Raw genomic sequence first — 15,143 nt, forward strand, 5'->3', positions numbered from 1 at the left:
GCAGGGTTTAAATAGAAAATCTCTTAATATTTTTGTTAATTAAATAGTATTTTAGGTTTGGATTTAGAAATTAAAAAAAGGAGGGGTTTTTGAATGTTTCATCGTTGTCATGAATAGTTGATAAAACTTCTTTACTGGACAGAGCTAGGATTTTATATTTAGGGGGCCAAAACGTCAAACACAAAGTTTGGTTATATGCTTTTATTGGCCTATTGAATAAATTATTACCTACAAGAGTACTAAATTGAAATGAGTGATTTTCTTTCATAAAGATTTACTACCATATTCATAATGAAATATAATTTTGACAAGTATTGATTTGTGGTGAGGGGGCCAAGGCCACCCCTAACCTTAATACAGCTCCGTCCCTAAAATCTTGAGAGAGAAGTGATCACAAATTCAAATGATTAGAGAATTTAAAGTTTTGATATTCAATAATTAATATCAATTCAACATAATAATAGCAATGATCAATTTAGGCCATTTTAATTAGACCGAAATGAATCGAACCAAATTAATTGTACTTTGGTTCAGTTCGAACCAAAATACACGTTCAATTTAACCCTAGCAGTATAAAACCTGGGCAGAGCCGAACACAAAGGTTCTCAGTCAAAAGGCCTACAATGTGGTAAGGAGGGTAAGTCAAAGACATCAAACCCCAAGTAACATAAAAACAGGGAACATAAAATAAAGTTTACCCATAGAGATAATGAAAAATAAATAAGCATAATTTGTTTTTCTGGACTAGTATTAATAAAATTGCATGGGATATAAATAATGTGGCCTCGAACAGGGGAGCAGATATGACAATGTAAATCTTTTGTTCCTTCTGGTATGAACTTCAATTTTCAACCAAAATATTTCAAACAATAAATCAAACTCATGAATATCCGGATTTATATAATTACTAGAAGCTGTTTGAAACCAAAAAAAAAAAAAAAGCTTGTATAACTATCTAGTAGGTAAACCCTGCTCCCAAAAATGCTTCAATTCTGATGTCAAACCATTGCATTTGCTCCTAATAGGAGATTCCTTCGGCCATCTCAGCCTGCAACAGATTAATGGATTTCGGATCCACCACTTTACAATAGAGAAAACATAAAAAATTAAAAGTGCAGCATATACAGGCATCATACCGAGCGATAAACTAGTCGTCCTCCATAGGCACCTCTGGAATGTCAGACAAATCCTCTTCAAAAGGTTTATTGATCACACCAACTGGATATGGTATGTAAAGTCAAGGGGAGCACACAATATTTTCTTCGTTTTAATGTACTCTTAGAATTCAATGCTAATATGGCATTTGCGTGATCACATGCCATTTCCAGCTCATTGTCCAAAAAAGTTGGGTTTTAGAAACACTACGAAAAAAGTTGACTACTGTGAAGCAAATGAAAACACAAAGCAAAAAAGAAAAGGATATCGATTGACATAAGATCATCCTCTTTCTCTCCACGATTGCGACTATGATCTAGTTCCCTTCTTATTTCAGGGGTTACCTACAATTGAACCACGGAATAGAGATAACATATTGCCACAAAGTTATATAAATTAAACTCTTTCCAGAGAAAATGCTCCTACCAAATAGTGCTTTTGCTTTTCAAGAAGAATTCTAAGATTATCTTTATCCTCCTTTTGTAATTCGTTTTTGTACCTACAAGAATGATGCACAGCAAACTGTATATGATGAAAAAGACAAAAAAAAAAAAAAAAAAAAATCAAGAACCCCTCAGACATCCCTCATTTAGGCAAGGAAGAAACTTTTAAAAACTTTGCTCACCTTTGCACAAATGTAAGAAGTGACTGGTGCCATATAACAGGCATTAGCCTTGTTTCCTCCAAGAATCTCATAAAATGTGCAACAAGAGCATCAAGTACACGATATGGTAAGGCATATTTTTTATCCAAAAGAAGCTTTATAAAGTAACTGCAACAAGTCATAAAACCAACATCGTCAAAACAGTGTTGCATAGGGGGGATCTTCTCCCTTTATACTAACAAGAAGAATACTTCTAAACTGACCAATCATCAAATATTTAACTTCATTATATTAAACAAATGTCACGTAAGGACACTGATTAACCTTATGCATTATACAGGGGAGGGTTATTGAATCAGATCTATATCTTTCTACTGAATCAGGACCTTAGGCCTCCCTTACCATCCCTTTCACCAGATGCATTAATTTTTTGGCTCGCATATTTTACAATTTAAAAAAAAAAAATCTTAAATCCTTTCTTTCAAACTTTTATAGGCACAAGTACACCTATCTTGCGACCACATACTCATTTAAGAGAAGATGTCTCTTTATGTCTTTCAAACCATGTTGAAAATACTAATTGTTAAATGTTTGAATACCTCGTTGTGCCACAGTATTTCATCTCTGCAAGCTTCATTAATGCAACACTGCAAATACATCAAAATCAAGTGTCAGAGATCCCAGATGGATTACAAGAAAAATGAGTAAATATTATAATCCAACAAAAACAAAACATGAGAGAATCAACTTCCACAAGACAAAGACAAAAAAAAAGATGGAAATCTTATAGAAGCATAGATTCCTAGCTAAAGAAATAAGATATAATCAGGAGATTTGTGCATGATCAATATTTAATTGGATTCACAAATTATTTGACTGATTCAAAAAGATTTAAGATGGAATTGACTACTGATAGCCTTGCTCAATCTAGGTGTTCATGGCATGCTTATCTACACAAACAAAGTAAAACATTTAATGATAAATAAATTTTAAAACGAAAATTCTGTCGAGAAAATTAACCATAATGGATTGACTCAGGCCAATTGGTAAAAACTAACCACAGTGGTTATCTTAGGGAGACTCAAATTACAACAAGCAGAAAGTAAATTCAAGATATAAAAAGTTCCAAATAATAGATTTCAACATCAACTTTTTTAAAATTTAAAAAAAAAATCTTACACAATGTGATCTTAACAGTGGCTTCATTAGTTGTCACACAACAATTATAAGCACCCGGAAAAATGAAATTCAAAATTAAGAATACTATTTTCATAGTTAGTACAATTAATTTTTATCTTCTGTTGAGAGAAAACAGAAGAAATTTAACAAAACAAAAAGTACAGCCAGTTACTAGTTTACAAGAACTTTGTGTCTTATACGAACTTAATATGGAATTTAAAGTAATTGAACTTTGACGATCTAATTATCCGCAACACTTGTCACATGGGCTGCTAGTAAAACAAATTCAAATTGTTTGTCCTTCGTTCATATAACTTAGATGATTTTATTACTTGTTAGGATTAAATTTCTATCAAGCACATCTTCATTTTAAAGGGTATGTTTGGAAGCCTTCTGTTATGCCAAAAGCCCAAAATTCATTTAAAATTCATGGACCAAAACCAATCTTCATAGGGCAGCTACCGTACCTTGAATGAAGTGGAGGAATGGAGACCTTTTCTATAATGCTCCCAAAAATAACAGCTTCTCTTAGATTACATGTCCCTGACTGTTCAAGAAAAGGGGGAAATGGGGCCAAAGGTGAGTGCATTAGAATTATCAAAACATCCATTCCAAAGCAGAAAAACATTTTCAGATCTAAGCATCCCATTCAAAGAATAAAATTGAGGTGAAAATCACACTTCAAAAACTTGGTTTGGAGTAATACGAATAGACTAGCAAAGAAGGTTAAAAACAGAAAATCATGACTCCCTGCACGAAGCATACATGATGAACAATATATATTTCATAAGTAGATTGGAAAAATATTTCAAATCATGTGCTACAATGCAAACCACAATGCCACAACTTGATTTATTGTATGAAATAAAAAATAAAAAACAGAAATCAAGAGAACTCCATAATAATGATTTTGTGATGGTCCAATAACATGAATTAATGCTTTTGTTTTGCACCTCAAACTGGAATCATACCAACAGACAAACTCAAGAGCTTAACTTCAGTATAACAGAGAAGGAAATAAATGAATGAGCTGCCAAAATAAACAAGCAACACACTTAAACTTCAAAACACTGCAATTAGGTGGTCAAGCATGGCATGTTTTGAGAATTGTATACCTCACACAACGGAAGAAGTATTCCTAAGAAAAAGGCAGCAGGCTTGTACAAAGACTTTTTCAAAGACTGATATAGGGCAAAATGCAAGCGCTTATGCTTCCGAATGTCTTCTCTCACTCGTGGGAGCAACACAAGCTTGTAGAAACGTTCTACCTTCTGCTTACCCAAATTGGAAGCAAAAATTCTCGTAGCTTGGTACATTGCATTTGGTGACCAATTCTCAGGCTCAGTCAAATATAGGACATCCTCCCATCGAGGCACTGAAGGGATGTGTTTGAATGGTTTGGGAACCTTGCCAGCAGTGTACTTACTAAGAAACTTGCCAACTCTGCATAAACAGTGAAAATTTAAGAAGTTTAGCATTAGTCAAAGCACATATATGCGTTTAAATATTACGTTCTAACGAAAGAAAGGATAGGTTACTTACCCCTTATACAATTCTATGAGGGAGGTATCCAATTTAGGCAAAGGCCTAGCATCTGCAATCAAACATATCCAATTAACAAATGAAAATATATTAATGAAAAGATCTTCAGCTTAAACTAATGACGCAATTTTGTTAGATTTGAGATTCAAGAAACAAGCAAGAACAATGAAATCATATTCCATTTCAACCTGAGCTGACATCTGAATCCTTCTCTTTAATTCTTGCGACAATGAGGTCTGCAAGAGTACGTTGTGGACCCGCAGACTTTGACAAGAATGCCTCTAATAGATTCTCATCATCTTCATCAATCTCGTTTAATAATTTCTCATCATGTTCATCATTCTCCTGAGATTCAAAAGAAACAAGACTATTTAATTTGGTCTCATCTACAAATCAATGCTTTTCAGCCAAGTGAAAAATAACAATTTAAAAAGTAACAAAATAACACAATTCAGCATTCATTTACATTTCCTATGTTTCCCCACAGATTCTCACCATCCTAAAGGAGCCAATAAACAAATAAATACGTTAGAAAGTCACAAATAACATTTTAGCAAGCGACACTCACTTCATAGCCGCCAAAACGGCTCTGCGTTTCAGAGAATCCACCGAAGTCATCGATGTCTTCCTCTTCCTCAGCTGCTTCATCCTTGCGCGGGTCTTCAGTGACGTTTAATAAGGAATTGTTAGGGTTTTGGGCACGGTTCGCCTCGTCCTCGACCTCCCTCTGCTGAGCCAGAGCCTCCTTGAGGATCTTCGAGCTCATGCCCGAAGATATCAGCTTCTCTTCCATCTGGTGCTGCTTGGACTTCGTTTGCTTCTTCGAGGCCACAGAGCCATTCTCTTCTGCGAGAAATGGCTCTGGATTCTGATGCCTCTCTCTCTGCCTCTTCTTCCCCATTGAAACTGCTACAGGCAAAGCTTTCTTCTTTTTTCTTTCTTTCTTTCTCTCGATGCTAAACCCCACCTTATTTCTTCAGTCTAAACCCTAACTACATACCGACAAATTGCCGAACAGGGAAAAAAAGAATTATCTGCACAATTTTTTTTTTTTCACATGTAGTGATCAGGTGTGGTGAGGCCTATGGTTTTGGCTACGCCAGCAAAGAAAGGGTCGAACCCGAAGGAGAAGGATCCACAAGGGCCCAACAAGAATGAACCAACCCAATAATTACTCTCTAAGGGCCGTTTGATAACCATTTCAATTTTTAATTTTTAGTATTTATTTTGAGTTTTTCTATTTAAACCTCGCACTTATCTTTGTTCACCCCACATTTTAAGTTCATCCCAACTTCTAATTCAAAATTTCACAATTTTCTAAGAAAACCTCACTATCTTCCCAAACTACCCCTAAATACACACCCAGTAGAAAAAAAACAAAAACAAAAAAAAAACTCATCAACCTCACACCCCACACCCCATTATCTTACCCCCTCACCACTCTAAGTTCACCTCAACCTCACATTACTTAAAGAGATAAAAACATTGTTGTCAAAGGTGTAGCAACATTGAGAATGAACTAGGAGGTTTTGTGAAGAGAAAATAATAGTTGGTTTCTTGTATTGAAAGAGAAGAGTAATCTGGCAATAGGGTGTAGATGAGTTTGTGTTTTTCTAAAACTTAATATGAAGAGTGGTGGGGGTGTGTGTATAGATGTATTAGGGTTATGGAGTGAAACTGGAAATGACTTTTGTGGTTGAGTGGCAACTTGAATTTGAAATATGTGCACTGTACCAAACATTAGAAGATAAAATGGCTTTGCAACTTCCTTTTTTTTTCCTTCCTAGATCAGCGTTTTACTTTTTGACCAAAAAATATCAGCTTTTGATACTTAGTGGATGCCTTTGACATGCAGTGTGAACCTGTAAAAGTTCTTACACACAATCAAGACTGGTGGCATATACACGTTTTTCTGGTCTTTTTAAGAATTCTAAGGAACTTGGCAATAGCACAATTTGAAGCAAGCAATTCATTCCCTGGGCATCTACCACATAAGCCTTTGCAAACAACATTGCTAGCTGGCATTATAGTGGACTTGTAAGTTGAAGGATATGAGAAAATTTTCTGATCATGGCTTTGTTCTACTTGTTTTATTGTTGGCTGCCATACCATTCTGTTTCTGCATTAATTCAACAGCCAGCTGCGTAGAAAGAGACAGAGAAGCTCTTATAAAGTTCCAGCAAAGTTTTCAAGATACATCAGACGGGTTCTCCTCTTGGAAAGGCAAAGACTGCTGCAAATGGAAAGGAGTGAGTTGTGATGATCAAAGTGCAGGACATGTTGTCAAGCTTGATCTTCGAGCTAAACGCCTCCGAACACAGGTTCACTTTCAGGCCACTGAGGTTAGCTTATCTTGTTTGCTGGAGTTGAAATATTTGAAATATTTGGATTTGAGTGGAAACAATTTAGGCGATGGACCAATCCCCAAGTTTTTTGGTTCCATGAAGCAGCTGACATATCTTAATCTATCTTCTGCACAATTTTCTGGGACGGTTCCCCATCATCTTGGAAACCTTACTAGCTTGCAGATTCTCGATCTCAGTAACCAACCATTGTTGATTGTAGATGATCTTCGATGGCTTTCTCGTTTGTCGTCTTTGCATCACCTTGATATGAGTGACTTGTACTTTGAGGAGACACTAAACTTAATGCAGGTACTCAGCATGCTTCCTTCTTTGCTTTGTTTACGATTGTCGAATTGTGGACTTAGTGAAACTCAATTTCCAGGGGGTGGCACCAATGCCACTTTTCTCCGCAACCTTCAATCCTTAGATCTTGCCAACAATGGACTTCTTGGTCCAATTCCTGATGCTCTTCGAAACATGACTTCCCTTAGAAGACTTGATCTTTCATTCAACATTTTGCAATCATCAATTCCCGCCTGGTTGGGAAATCTTGAGAACCTTGTCCATCTCAATCTTTCTCACAATGTCTTCAATAGTATTGAAGGTGGGCTATTGTCAATATTAAGAAATTCATGCCATCTAAAATCATTAGACTTGTCGCCGAACCCATTTCAAGGAGAGATATTAGGAACTAGTGGAACTTTATCCGGATGCACTGAATATGATTTAGACACACTGAGGTTAGTCAACAGTGGAGCTAGTGGCCGTTTGCCAGATTGGCTGGGGAAGCTAAGAAATTTGAAATACCTTGACTTTCAGAAGAATTCATTCAGTGGCCCTATTCCATTTTCGCTTGGGAATTTGTCAACCTTGAGAGAATTGTATCTTTCACACAATCAATTGAATGGGACAGTTCCTGAGAGTCTAGGGCAACTTTCAAACCTTACAGTCTTAGATCTTTCTTCAAATAATATAGATGGCATAGTTTCTGAAGTTCACTTTGCCAACCTCTCAAAGTTGGAAATATTGAACTTTGCCCTCAACCATTTGACAATCAAGGTAAAGTCCAACTGGGAGGCTCCTTTCCAGCTCAAATATGTAAGGATGGAATCTTGCAAGTTCGGGACACAATTTCCTCAATGGCTTCTAGCACAGAAGACCATCAAATTAGATTTGTCCAATGCTAGTATCTCAGGAACGATACCAAAATCACTTCATGGCTTGCATCTAACCTACTTGGATCTATCATACAATAAGATAACTGGATCCCTTCCACAAAAAAATTTCTGATATGATGCCTAGATTGGATAGTTTATTTCTTGGCAGTAACCATATAAAAGGTTCAGTACCAACCTCATTGTGCAACATAGAGACTTTGGGTGCTCTCGACCTCTCAAAGAACAGGTTATCTGGTGAAATTCCTGGATGTTTGAAGAATCTCCAAAACTTGTATGCTGTGGACCTCTCATCAAACAACCTGTCAGGGGTTATTCCCAGCTCAGTTGGTTATCTTCGGCATCTAGTATGGTTGAACTTGAACAACAATAGTCTTCATGGAGAACTCCCTTCGGCCTTGAGAAATTGCCCTTATCTGAAACATTTGGATCTTGGCAAGAATAGATTGTCAGGGCATATACCTGTGTGGATCAGAGATAGCTTTGAGTTCTTGATAATTCTCCGCTTACAGAGGAATACGTTCAATGGCAGTATTCCTTCACAACTGTGCCAACTTTCCCAACTGCAGGTCTTGGACCTTGCACATAATGATCTAACAGGAATCATCCCTCACTGCTTTGACTATCTCAATGGAATGCAGTTGGCGCAGTACTCAACCAACCAACCAGAATCAGATCAGCAGGGGTATGATAGTGATGCAGAACCAAACAACAAGAATATCTGGCGGGCTTTAAAGGGAAGGGAATACGAATCTGTAAGGATTTCATCTGTAGGAGTTAGTATGGACCTCTCAAGTAATAATTTGGTTGGATTCATACCTGAAGAATTGACATCCCTTTCTGGATTGCTTCGCCTGAATTTGTCACATAATCATTTGGAAGGAAGCATCCCTCAAAAGATAGGCGAACTGAAGTCATTAGAATCTTTTGATATATCAAACAATCAACTTTCCGGCACAATTCCAATGAGCATGTGGTCCTTGGCAATGGCAACATTAAGCCACCTCAACTTATCATACAACAACTTATCTGGCCCACTTCCAAAAGTTTATGAGGTACAGCCTTTTGATTCAACTAGTTTTACTGGCAACTCACTACTCTGCGGAGCTCCACTACCAAAGAACTGCTCAGGTGATGATGAGCTGCATCAGATTCCTACAAGCACCAGCAATGTAGACCATGATTCTGAAGAAGATAGGTATGAAAATTTATGGTTTTGCCTTGTCGTAATGCTTGGATTTGCAATGGGGTTTTGGGGAGTTCTCGGGCCTCTAATGCTCAACAAGAGCTGGAGACGTGCATATTTTCGATATGTGGATGAGGCCAAGGACTGGATATTTGTTGCAGTAGCAGTGAAGATGCGAAGCTGGAGAAGATGGGAAGAGGCCATGTAGATGATTACAAAAGAGACTAAGTATGTGTTGTTGGAAACAAAATTTAAAATCCTTCAGAACTTTTCTCCTTGTGCATCTTTGGCAAGCAAAAAGCATATGATTAAAATATATGATGTTCCATGCTGTAATAATTTTGAAAGTACAGAGACAATTGTGTGAGTAGCGAGCTAGAGATTTGACCCAGAAGCACAGACATAAATAAGGAAATCCATTACATATTTTTTTGGGCTGGTAAAAGGAACTTCATAAAAAGAACTTGGAACTAAGGGCTTAAGTAAAAAAAGCTTCATAATTTAATCACATTTGTAAGGGCTTAGGTAAAAAACCTTGTCCCCATTCAATCATACAAGTATAGTAACTGATGAAAACAAAGAGCCATAGCAGTAGCCATTACCAAAAAGAGAAACAAAAAGGCATGGTAGACAACGAGAGCAAAATAAAATATTGTTTATAAAAACCTGAAAACACTATTATTAAAATAAAATAGACTCGGTTCATAACCAGAAAGAGGCAATATGAACTTGAGCTAAAAGATACATGAAGTGTACTGTTGTTCTGTTTCAATAGGCTGTCAAACAAGCCAGTTCTGAAGTCTAAGATCTGCAAATATTCACAATATTCCAATGTGCGTTACACTCTGAATATGCTATTTGGATCACAATATTAAATGACAGCATACTTCTGTGTCCAGGAAACTATTCTGAATTTTGGCTTTGCAAATTACTTTACTGGCAGCGAAATTGACTGCTCTGCCAAACCTGAAAAGAATAAATTAAATTACAAAATTAAACATGTGACTCATAAGTTCCTTTTCAATTCATATCACAATGTATGGTCATGTTTCTTCTTTCTATTTTTCTATATTCAAAATGCTAGATGTGCACAGTTCTCATCAATGCATGGAGTAATGAAAAGTAGGGGAAGCAAAAGCATTGGTCCAATATGTCCAAGCAACACGAAGTTTGTCCAAGAAACTTTGGTTGCACAAAATAAATGTTAAATGGTACACGACATTACCTCATCCACCAAACAACTTTCGACTGGAACCAGAAATCAATCTAAGTTTTTAGAGATAACCTGCAATATCAAAACTTCTTCATCAGATTCATAGCCATGCAAAGTATCGTAAAAGGAAATTTAGGGACTGCAGGAAGAGGAGAAAGAACAATGCTCAAAAGCATAGATAACATAAAATCCAATCAATTAATAATTGCTACATCAGGCTGAAGTGACCAGGGTAATGATTGATAAGAAATGGCTCTTTTTTAACATACAAATACAAAAATAAAAATTTCTAGCCAAATACCATTGGCTAGAAGATAATCACATCTGAAGCAAAACAGATTATGACATACAGTTGATAACTAAGACTGATTTGCACGCATATTGTAAACTTGCCTCTAGTATTAATGCTTTCGCATGCTCTTCCCACTCAGTAGCCCACCTCCTAGAAGAAGACATTTCCAATGCACCATTACGGAGACCCTTCAGTGAATCACATGCATCTGGAAAACCCTTGAACAGCATCTGTGCAGGTGAGAAATGAATATTATCAAGAAGAAAGTGCACTAAGCAATAATCCAAAATTTGTAAGCCATTAAATGAAGCAATTAAGTATACAGTGGTTAGTCTGCCATTAGTCTGCCATTAGTCTGCCATGCATATTAGTTCATCTATTAACCACTAAATCCATAAGGAGACTACCAGAGATTCAGAAGGGAATGGTACCAAAGAACAGAGAAATAGAACATTTCCTGCACTACAAGTTACAAGAACTGCATATGGGTCCAAAGATACTACATAAAGTATGTCCAAAGTCAAGCATAAATCTTAAAAAGAGATTGTAAAAGAAAATTCAATCTAGGAAAAGCAGTCATGAAACAAATCCTCTGTGACATGGATTAAAGAAATAAATTATTTGGCTGAAGTCACTAACATGGTTCACAGGCTAATCAAAAAACATATAGGAATGGCAAAATACTGGCTTCAGTTAGTTCACCACGGACAAGTATCATGGGATGTCATCCACCCCAAACCTAGATCCAGAAGAAGCAGGCATAAAACTGTCCTATTTCACATTCAGAATAGGACCAGAAGCATCATGCAACCCACATGTTTGACTATTCAAAATTGGCTAACCAAAAGCTGAAACCTGCCTGCAAGGCAACTGGGATGCAAGAAAAAAAAAGATAAAGATATACCTAAGAATAGAAAGCTATGTATGCCTGAATTATTTCAATCATTTTAATGTAGCAGCCAAAGCATCCTAACAGACAAACAAGCAAAACTTTCATGCAATTGCTACCTGTATACTTAAAATTAATTTGTAATGGTAAAACATCCAGCCAAGTTGACAAACTTACCAAAAGTTCATCAGCTAGCTCTGAAGACGATGAAAATAGAAGGCCGTTTTTCTCAACTTGCACTAATTCCTTGATGCTTTGAACAAAGATTTACATAACCAAGGACATCATATTTTAATGTACAACATCCAAATAAACATATAGCACATGAAAATAAGTATTCCACACAAAAATAATGTACCTAATAAAGGCAAAGAGTTTACCATGAGTAGGAAACGGCACAAACAGGCAGCCCACAACCGAACATGTCCACGACCTAATGCCAGAAAATTGTACAAAAAATGAAAGTGAAAAGCAGTTCGAGAAGATATATATTACTGCAATCTTATCTAGTGCAGTATCCAGTTCATGTTGTACCTTCATGGGAAGATCCAACCCTGATGAGGATGTATGCAAGCATACACCAAGATCCGCTGACCCTGTAAATGTAAACTTATAACACTGAGTACTTTCCAAATATAATGTACAAGGACCAATGGGAACAGAAGTATAAGCAATTGGAATAAACGACCTACCAAGAAGCAATGGATAGTCCTCAGCTGACAACCACATAGTACGAAATGCCACCCTTTTGAGGTGTAATCTGCTAATTTTTTCTTCATACTTTTCTTTTTCAGGCCCCTTACCTATATGTATCAAATCAGAATGAAAGTGCGTAAGATGACCCTATTCTCTTTCAAAGCACATACATAAAGCTAAAAGGAACCTGACATCCTAGAACGAAAAACATTATGCTCACCTGTAATGACGAATAACAGCCTCGGATACAAGTATTGCTTCCCACTCTGCATTTCCTTCCAAAGAGCCTCTTCTTGAATAGAATCATCTTCATTCAAAATAGCAGCAACACGCCTGTCATACATGACAGCTGCTTCCAGGAGAATGCCAAAATCCTCATCGGGAGTCCTGTAAAGCACCACTCAAACCCAAAGTATGATAAATATTCTACCACAACCAAAAAAAAAAAAGAGAGGTACAGAAGCAAAATATTTCTAAACATGGGATTTGTCTTTTATCTCTACCAATGTGATAAAAATAGATTTAGCTCAAAACACTTGATGATATGAAGCATTTCTACACCAGTTAAAATTAGCATGGGAGACTCTCAACCTTATTTCTACCTAATTATGCTCCTTGTTAGTAAAGTCAATCACTATTGTCAGTCACTAGTGTCTGTCTAAAACAGAAAGCTACAGAAAACACCATATAACATGTCAACATCATACACGAAACCCAATTCTAATTTTCATGCAACAGATTGGCAGATTTGGAGCACATACACCCTCATGTTAAATGGAACATTTTTCACTACATCAGCTTACCAGCTTGTACTGCTAACTATGAGTGCCGGCCTGTCTAGCTTTGAAGTAATGTCCGTGCCAACCAGAGTGGTAAACACAGTCTCATTTATGTCCTTATTCAACATTTCCCCTGTTCCCGTGACATATTAAAAGAACATAATTAACCTTTGAAGTTCAGTTGAGATGCAATATATAGATTTACAGAAACTGATAATATATTACCAGTGCTGGTGCAATCTTGAACACCAAGTGGCTTCCTCAGACTTTTATCTAATCTGCAGAACAACTGCAAATAATTCAAATGTTGTGCCAAATTCTCTAAATCGAAAAAAGAAGAGTCAAAACAAGCAGAGCATCAGCATCAACACCTTATGCTTTTCTTCAAGTGAAGCAGGACGGAAAAACTCAGGAGGCTGATCATATAGAACTGTGGCTCTGATAATTTGTGACACAAGAGAAGATGTAAAAAAAAACATTACTTGATAATGATATTTTCTGAAGTATAATGCAGTAAATTGTGCATATTGAGCTGACCATCTTACTTAATTCCCCAATTTTGAGCCAATTCATGTTGCATTGCCCTCGTTACACATAGGGAACCATCTGCCATCTTCCCGAAATGCCTCTCAAACCTAAGCAGGCACGAGAAACTCAATCTAGTGCACCATCAAGAACATGTCGTCAAAAGAAAAGTCTAAAAAGTAATTGAAAGATACCAACGGTATATTGCCACAAATCGACTACTTCTTCCAAGAGACAGTGCCAGTAACGTATATCCAAAATTATGCCAATCAACAATAAATGCAGATCGCCTAAGCCAGCTTGCCCATTTTACAGCCACTAAGGTTGGAACAGAAGGTGGATTCTGTAAAAGCAAAATGAATCAAATTTTTTAATTTTTAAATTCAAGTCATTGGTACTTCACATAAAAATATTGGGACCGAATTTTTTTGCCTAAAAATTATGCAATGGTAGACTGATTGATAAAATTCGGGAAATAGTCAAAGAAAAACAAAACACTGTCTAGTTTATTAAGGTTCTGCAAGCTTTTTAACAATACAACCTTCAATTTTCCTAATTGGAGAAATGAAAGCTCACCTGCACTAGAAAAACATCAGGAGCGGGTATCTTAATACAAAGAAACCAAAGAAGCACTAAAACTTGAATCACTGGCTTGATCAAAAGCACCAAGGGTTTAAGTATGCTGGGTACACCACGTGGAAATGTTGGCCACTGCTGCTGCAAGTCAGAATCAGAAAAACTTTACTCTTGTAGAAGGCCAATAAACAATTTTATGGAAAAATACCGTGGTGAAAAGAAAAATACACGTCAACAATAAATACCATTTTGTGTATGTGAATAGACTGATGTTCTAGTACAGCAGAATGGGGTTCAGAACCTGCACAACATTCAAACTCAAAGATAGCACCATTAATTTATCCTTTGTTCTCACTGACAAGTACACATCTCTTATGAAGTCACATTTGGATTCAAATTTTCTCAAGAATGCATGTATTATACCATCAAAGAAAAGGAAAAAAGAAAAGGATGTACCTCCATATGCAACAATATCTACCTCCAGAGATACCTGAACGCATTTTCAACAGTAAAAGTCACAAAAGGGCCCAAATTTTTCATGGAACAATGAACAGTTGTGACTTCAAAATTACATTGCCAAAGCATAACATAGAAAATTAAGAATTGGGTTGTTGCTAAATTGGCAATGTTTATTCAAGTAGAGGTACGTACCTGACGGGCAAGCGAAAGAGCATGATATTGCATACGGGGGCTGCGCCCAATGTCACCTAACACCACCACGCAAGCCCTCCCTCTCTTCCCTCCTATAATCAAATTACAAACTTCTCATAAATCTGAATATGAACTACGAAGAACACGAGGTTTAAAAAAAATAAAAATAAAAAGCTTACCTTTTGCAGCCATCTCTGTGCGTCTTGGACTCTGATCTGTGACAGAGTGGTGTCAAGGTGCAGACTTGCTGTTGAAGTCTTGAAGAAGACGAAGGGAGATAGTTGGGATGTCAAGGTGGGCCGATTGAGTGGGCTTACGAGAAAATAATAAATGGGC

The 15,143-nt window shown here is 36.7% G+C and overlaps 2 protein-coding genes and 1 pseudogene across 2 annotated transcripts; 1 reads left to right on the plus strand and 2 right to left on the minus strand.

Moving 5' to 3' along the window:
- Positions 1-800: 800 nt before the first annotated feature.
- LOC110772910 (bystin-like protein) lies at positions 801-5,484 on the minus strand. Its single transcript, XM_021977404.2, has 11 exons — positions 5,049-5,484; positions 4,669-4,825; positions 4,481-4,532; positions 4,054-4,381; positions 3,406-3,485; positions 2,359-2,406; positions 1,781-1,927; positions 1,582-1,654; positions 1,424-1,499; positions 1,137-1,227; positions 801-1,048 (listed from the first exon to the last, which is right to left on the minus strand). Exons 1-10 carry the CDS (start codon positions 5,379-5,381, stop codon positions 1,148-1,150), a joined length of 1,374 nt encoding a protein of 457 aa, XP_021833096.1. The 5' UTR covers positions 5,382-5,484; the 3' UTR covers positions 801-1,048; positions 1,137-1,147.
- Positions 5,485-6,286: 802 nt separating this feature from the next.
- On the plus strand, positions 6,287-9,684 carry LOC110771848 (receptor-like protein EIX2; annotated as a pseudogene).
- Positions 9,685-9,891: 207 nt separating this feature from the next.
- On the minus strand, positions 9,892-15,143 carry LOC110772884 (UDP-Glycosyltransferase superfamily protein). The gene is made up of 18 exons (XM_021977386.2): positions 14,987-15,143; positions 14,808-14,899; positions 14,613-14,646; positions 14,402-14,457; positions 14,157-14,297; positions 13,775-13,923; positions 13,601-13,690; positions 13,427-13,493; positions 13,281-13,344; positions 13,080-13,188; positions 12,497-12,663; positions 12,273-12,383; positions 12,115-12,176; positions 11,961-12,013; positions 11,758-11,833; positions 10,793-10,921; positions 10,412-10,471; positions 9,892-10,152 (listed from the first exon to the last, which is right to left on the minus strand). Exons 1-17 carry the CDS (start codon positions 14,997-14,999, stop codon positions 10,448-10,450), a joined length of 1,437 nt encoding a protein of 478 aa, XP_021833078.1. The 5' UTR covers positions 15,000-15,143; the 3' UTR covers positions 9,892-10,152; positions 10,412-10,447.

The sequence above is a fragment of the Prunus avium genome, chromosome 4 (assembly GCF_965620075.1).
Source record: "Prunus avium chromosome 4, drPruAviu1.hap1.1, whole genome shotgun sequence".
Classification (NCBI taxonomy): Eukaryota; Viridiplantae; Streptophyta; class Magnoliopsida; order Rosales; family Rosaceae; genus Prunus; species Prunus avium.

Bases quoted from the DNA above. Each gene is read 5' to 3' on its own strand.
- LOC110772910 (XM_021977404.2), bottom strand. From the start codon at position 5,381: ATGGGGAAGAAGAGGCAGAGAGAGAGGCATCAGAATCCAGAGCCATTT. The intron at 4,533-4,668 runs GTTGAAATGGAA...GTTTGATTGCAG, and splicing joins GGATTCAGATGTCAGCTCAG to ATGCTAGGCCTTTGCCTAAA. The intron at 3,486-4,053 runs GTATACAATTCT...TTTCTTGAACAG, and splicing joins TACTTCTTCCGTTGTGTGAG to TCAGGGACATGTAATCTAAG.
- LOC110772884 (XM_021977386.2), bottom strand. The intron at 14,458-14,612 runs GTACATCCTTTT...AATGTTGTGCAG, and splicing joins AGATATTGTTGCATATGGAG to GTTCTGAACCCCATTCTGCT. The intron at 13,691-13,774 runs GTATCTTTCAAT...GTGCCTGCTTAG, and splicing joins TTTGTGGCAATATACCGTTG to GTTTGAGAGGCATTTCGGGA.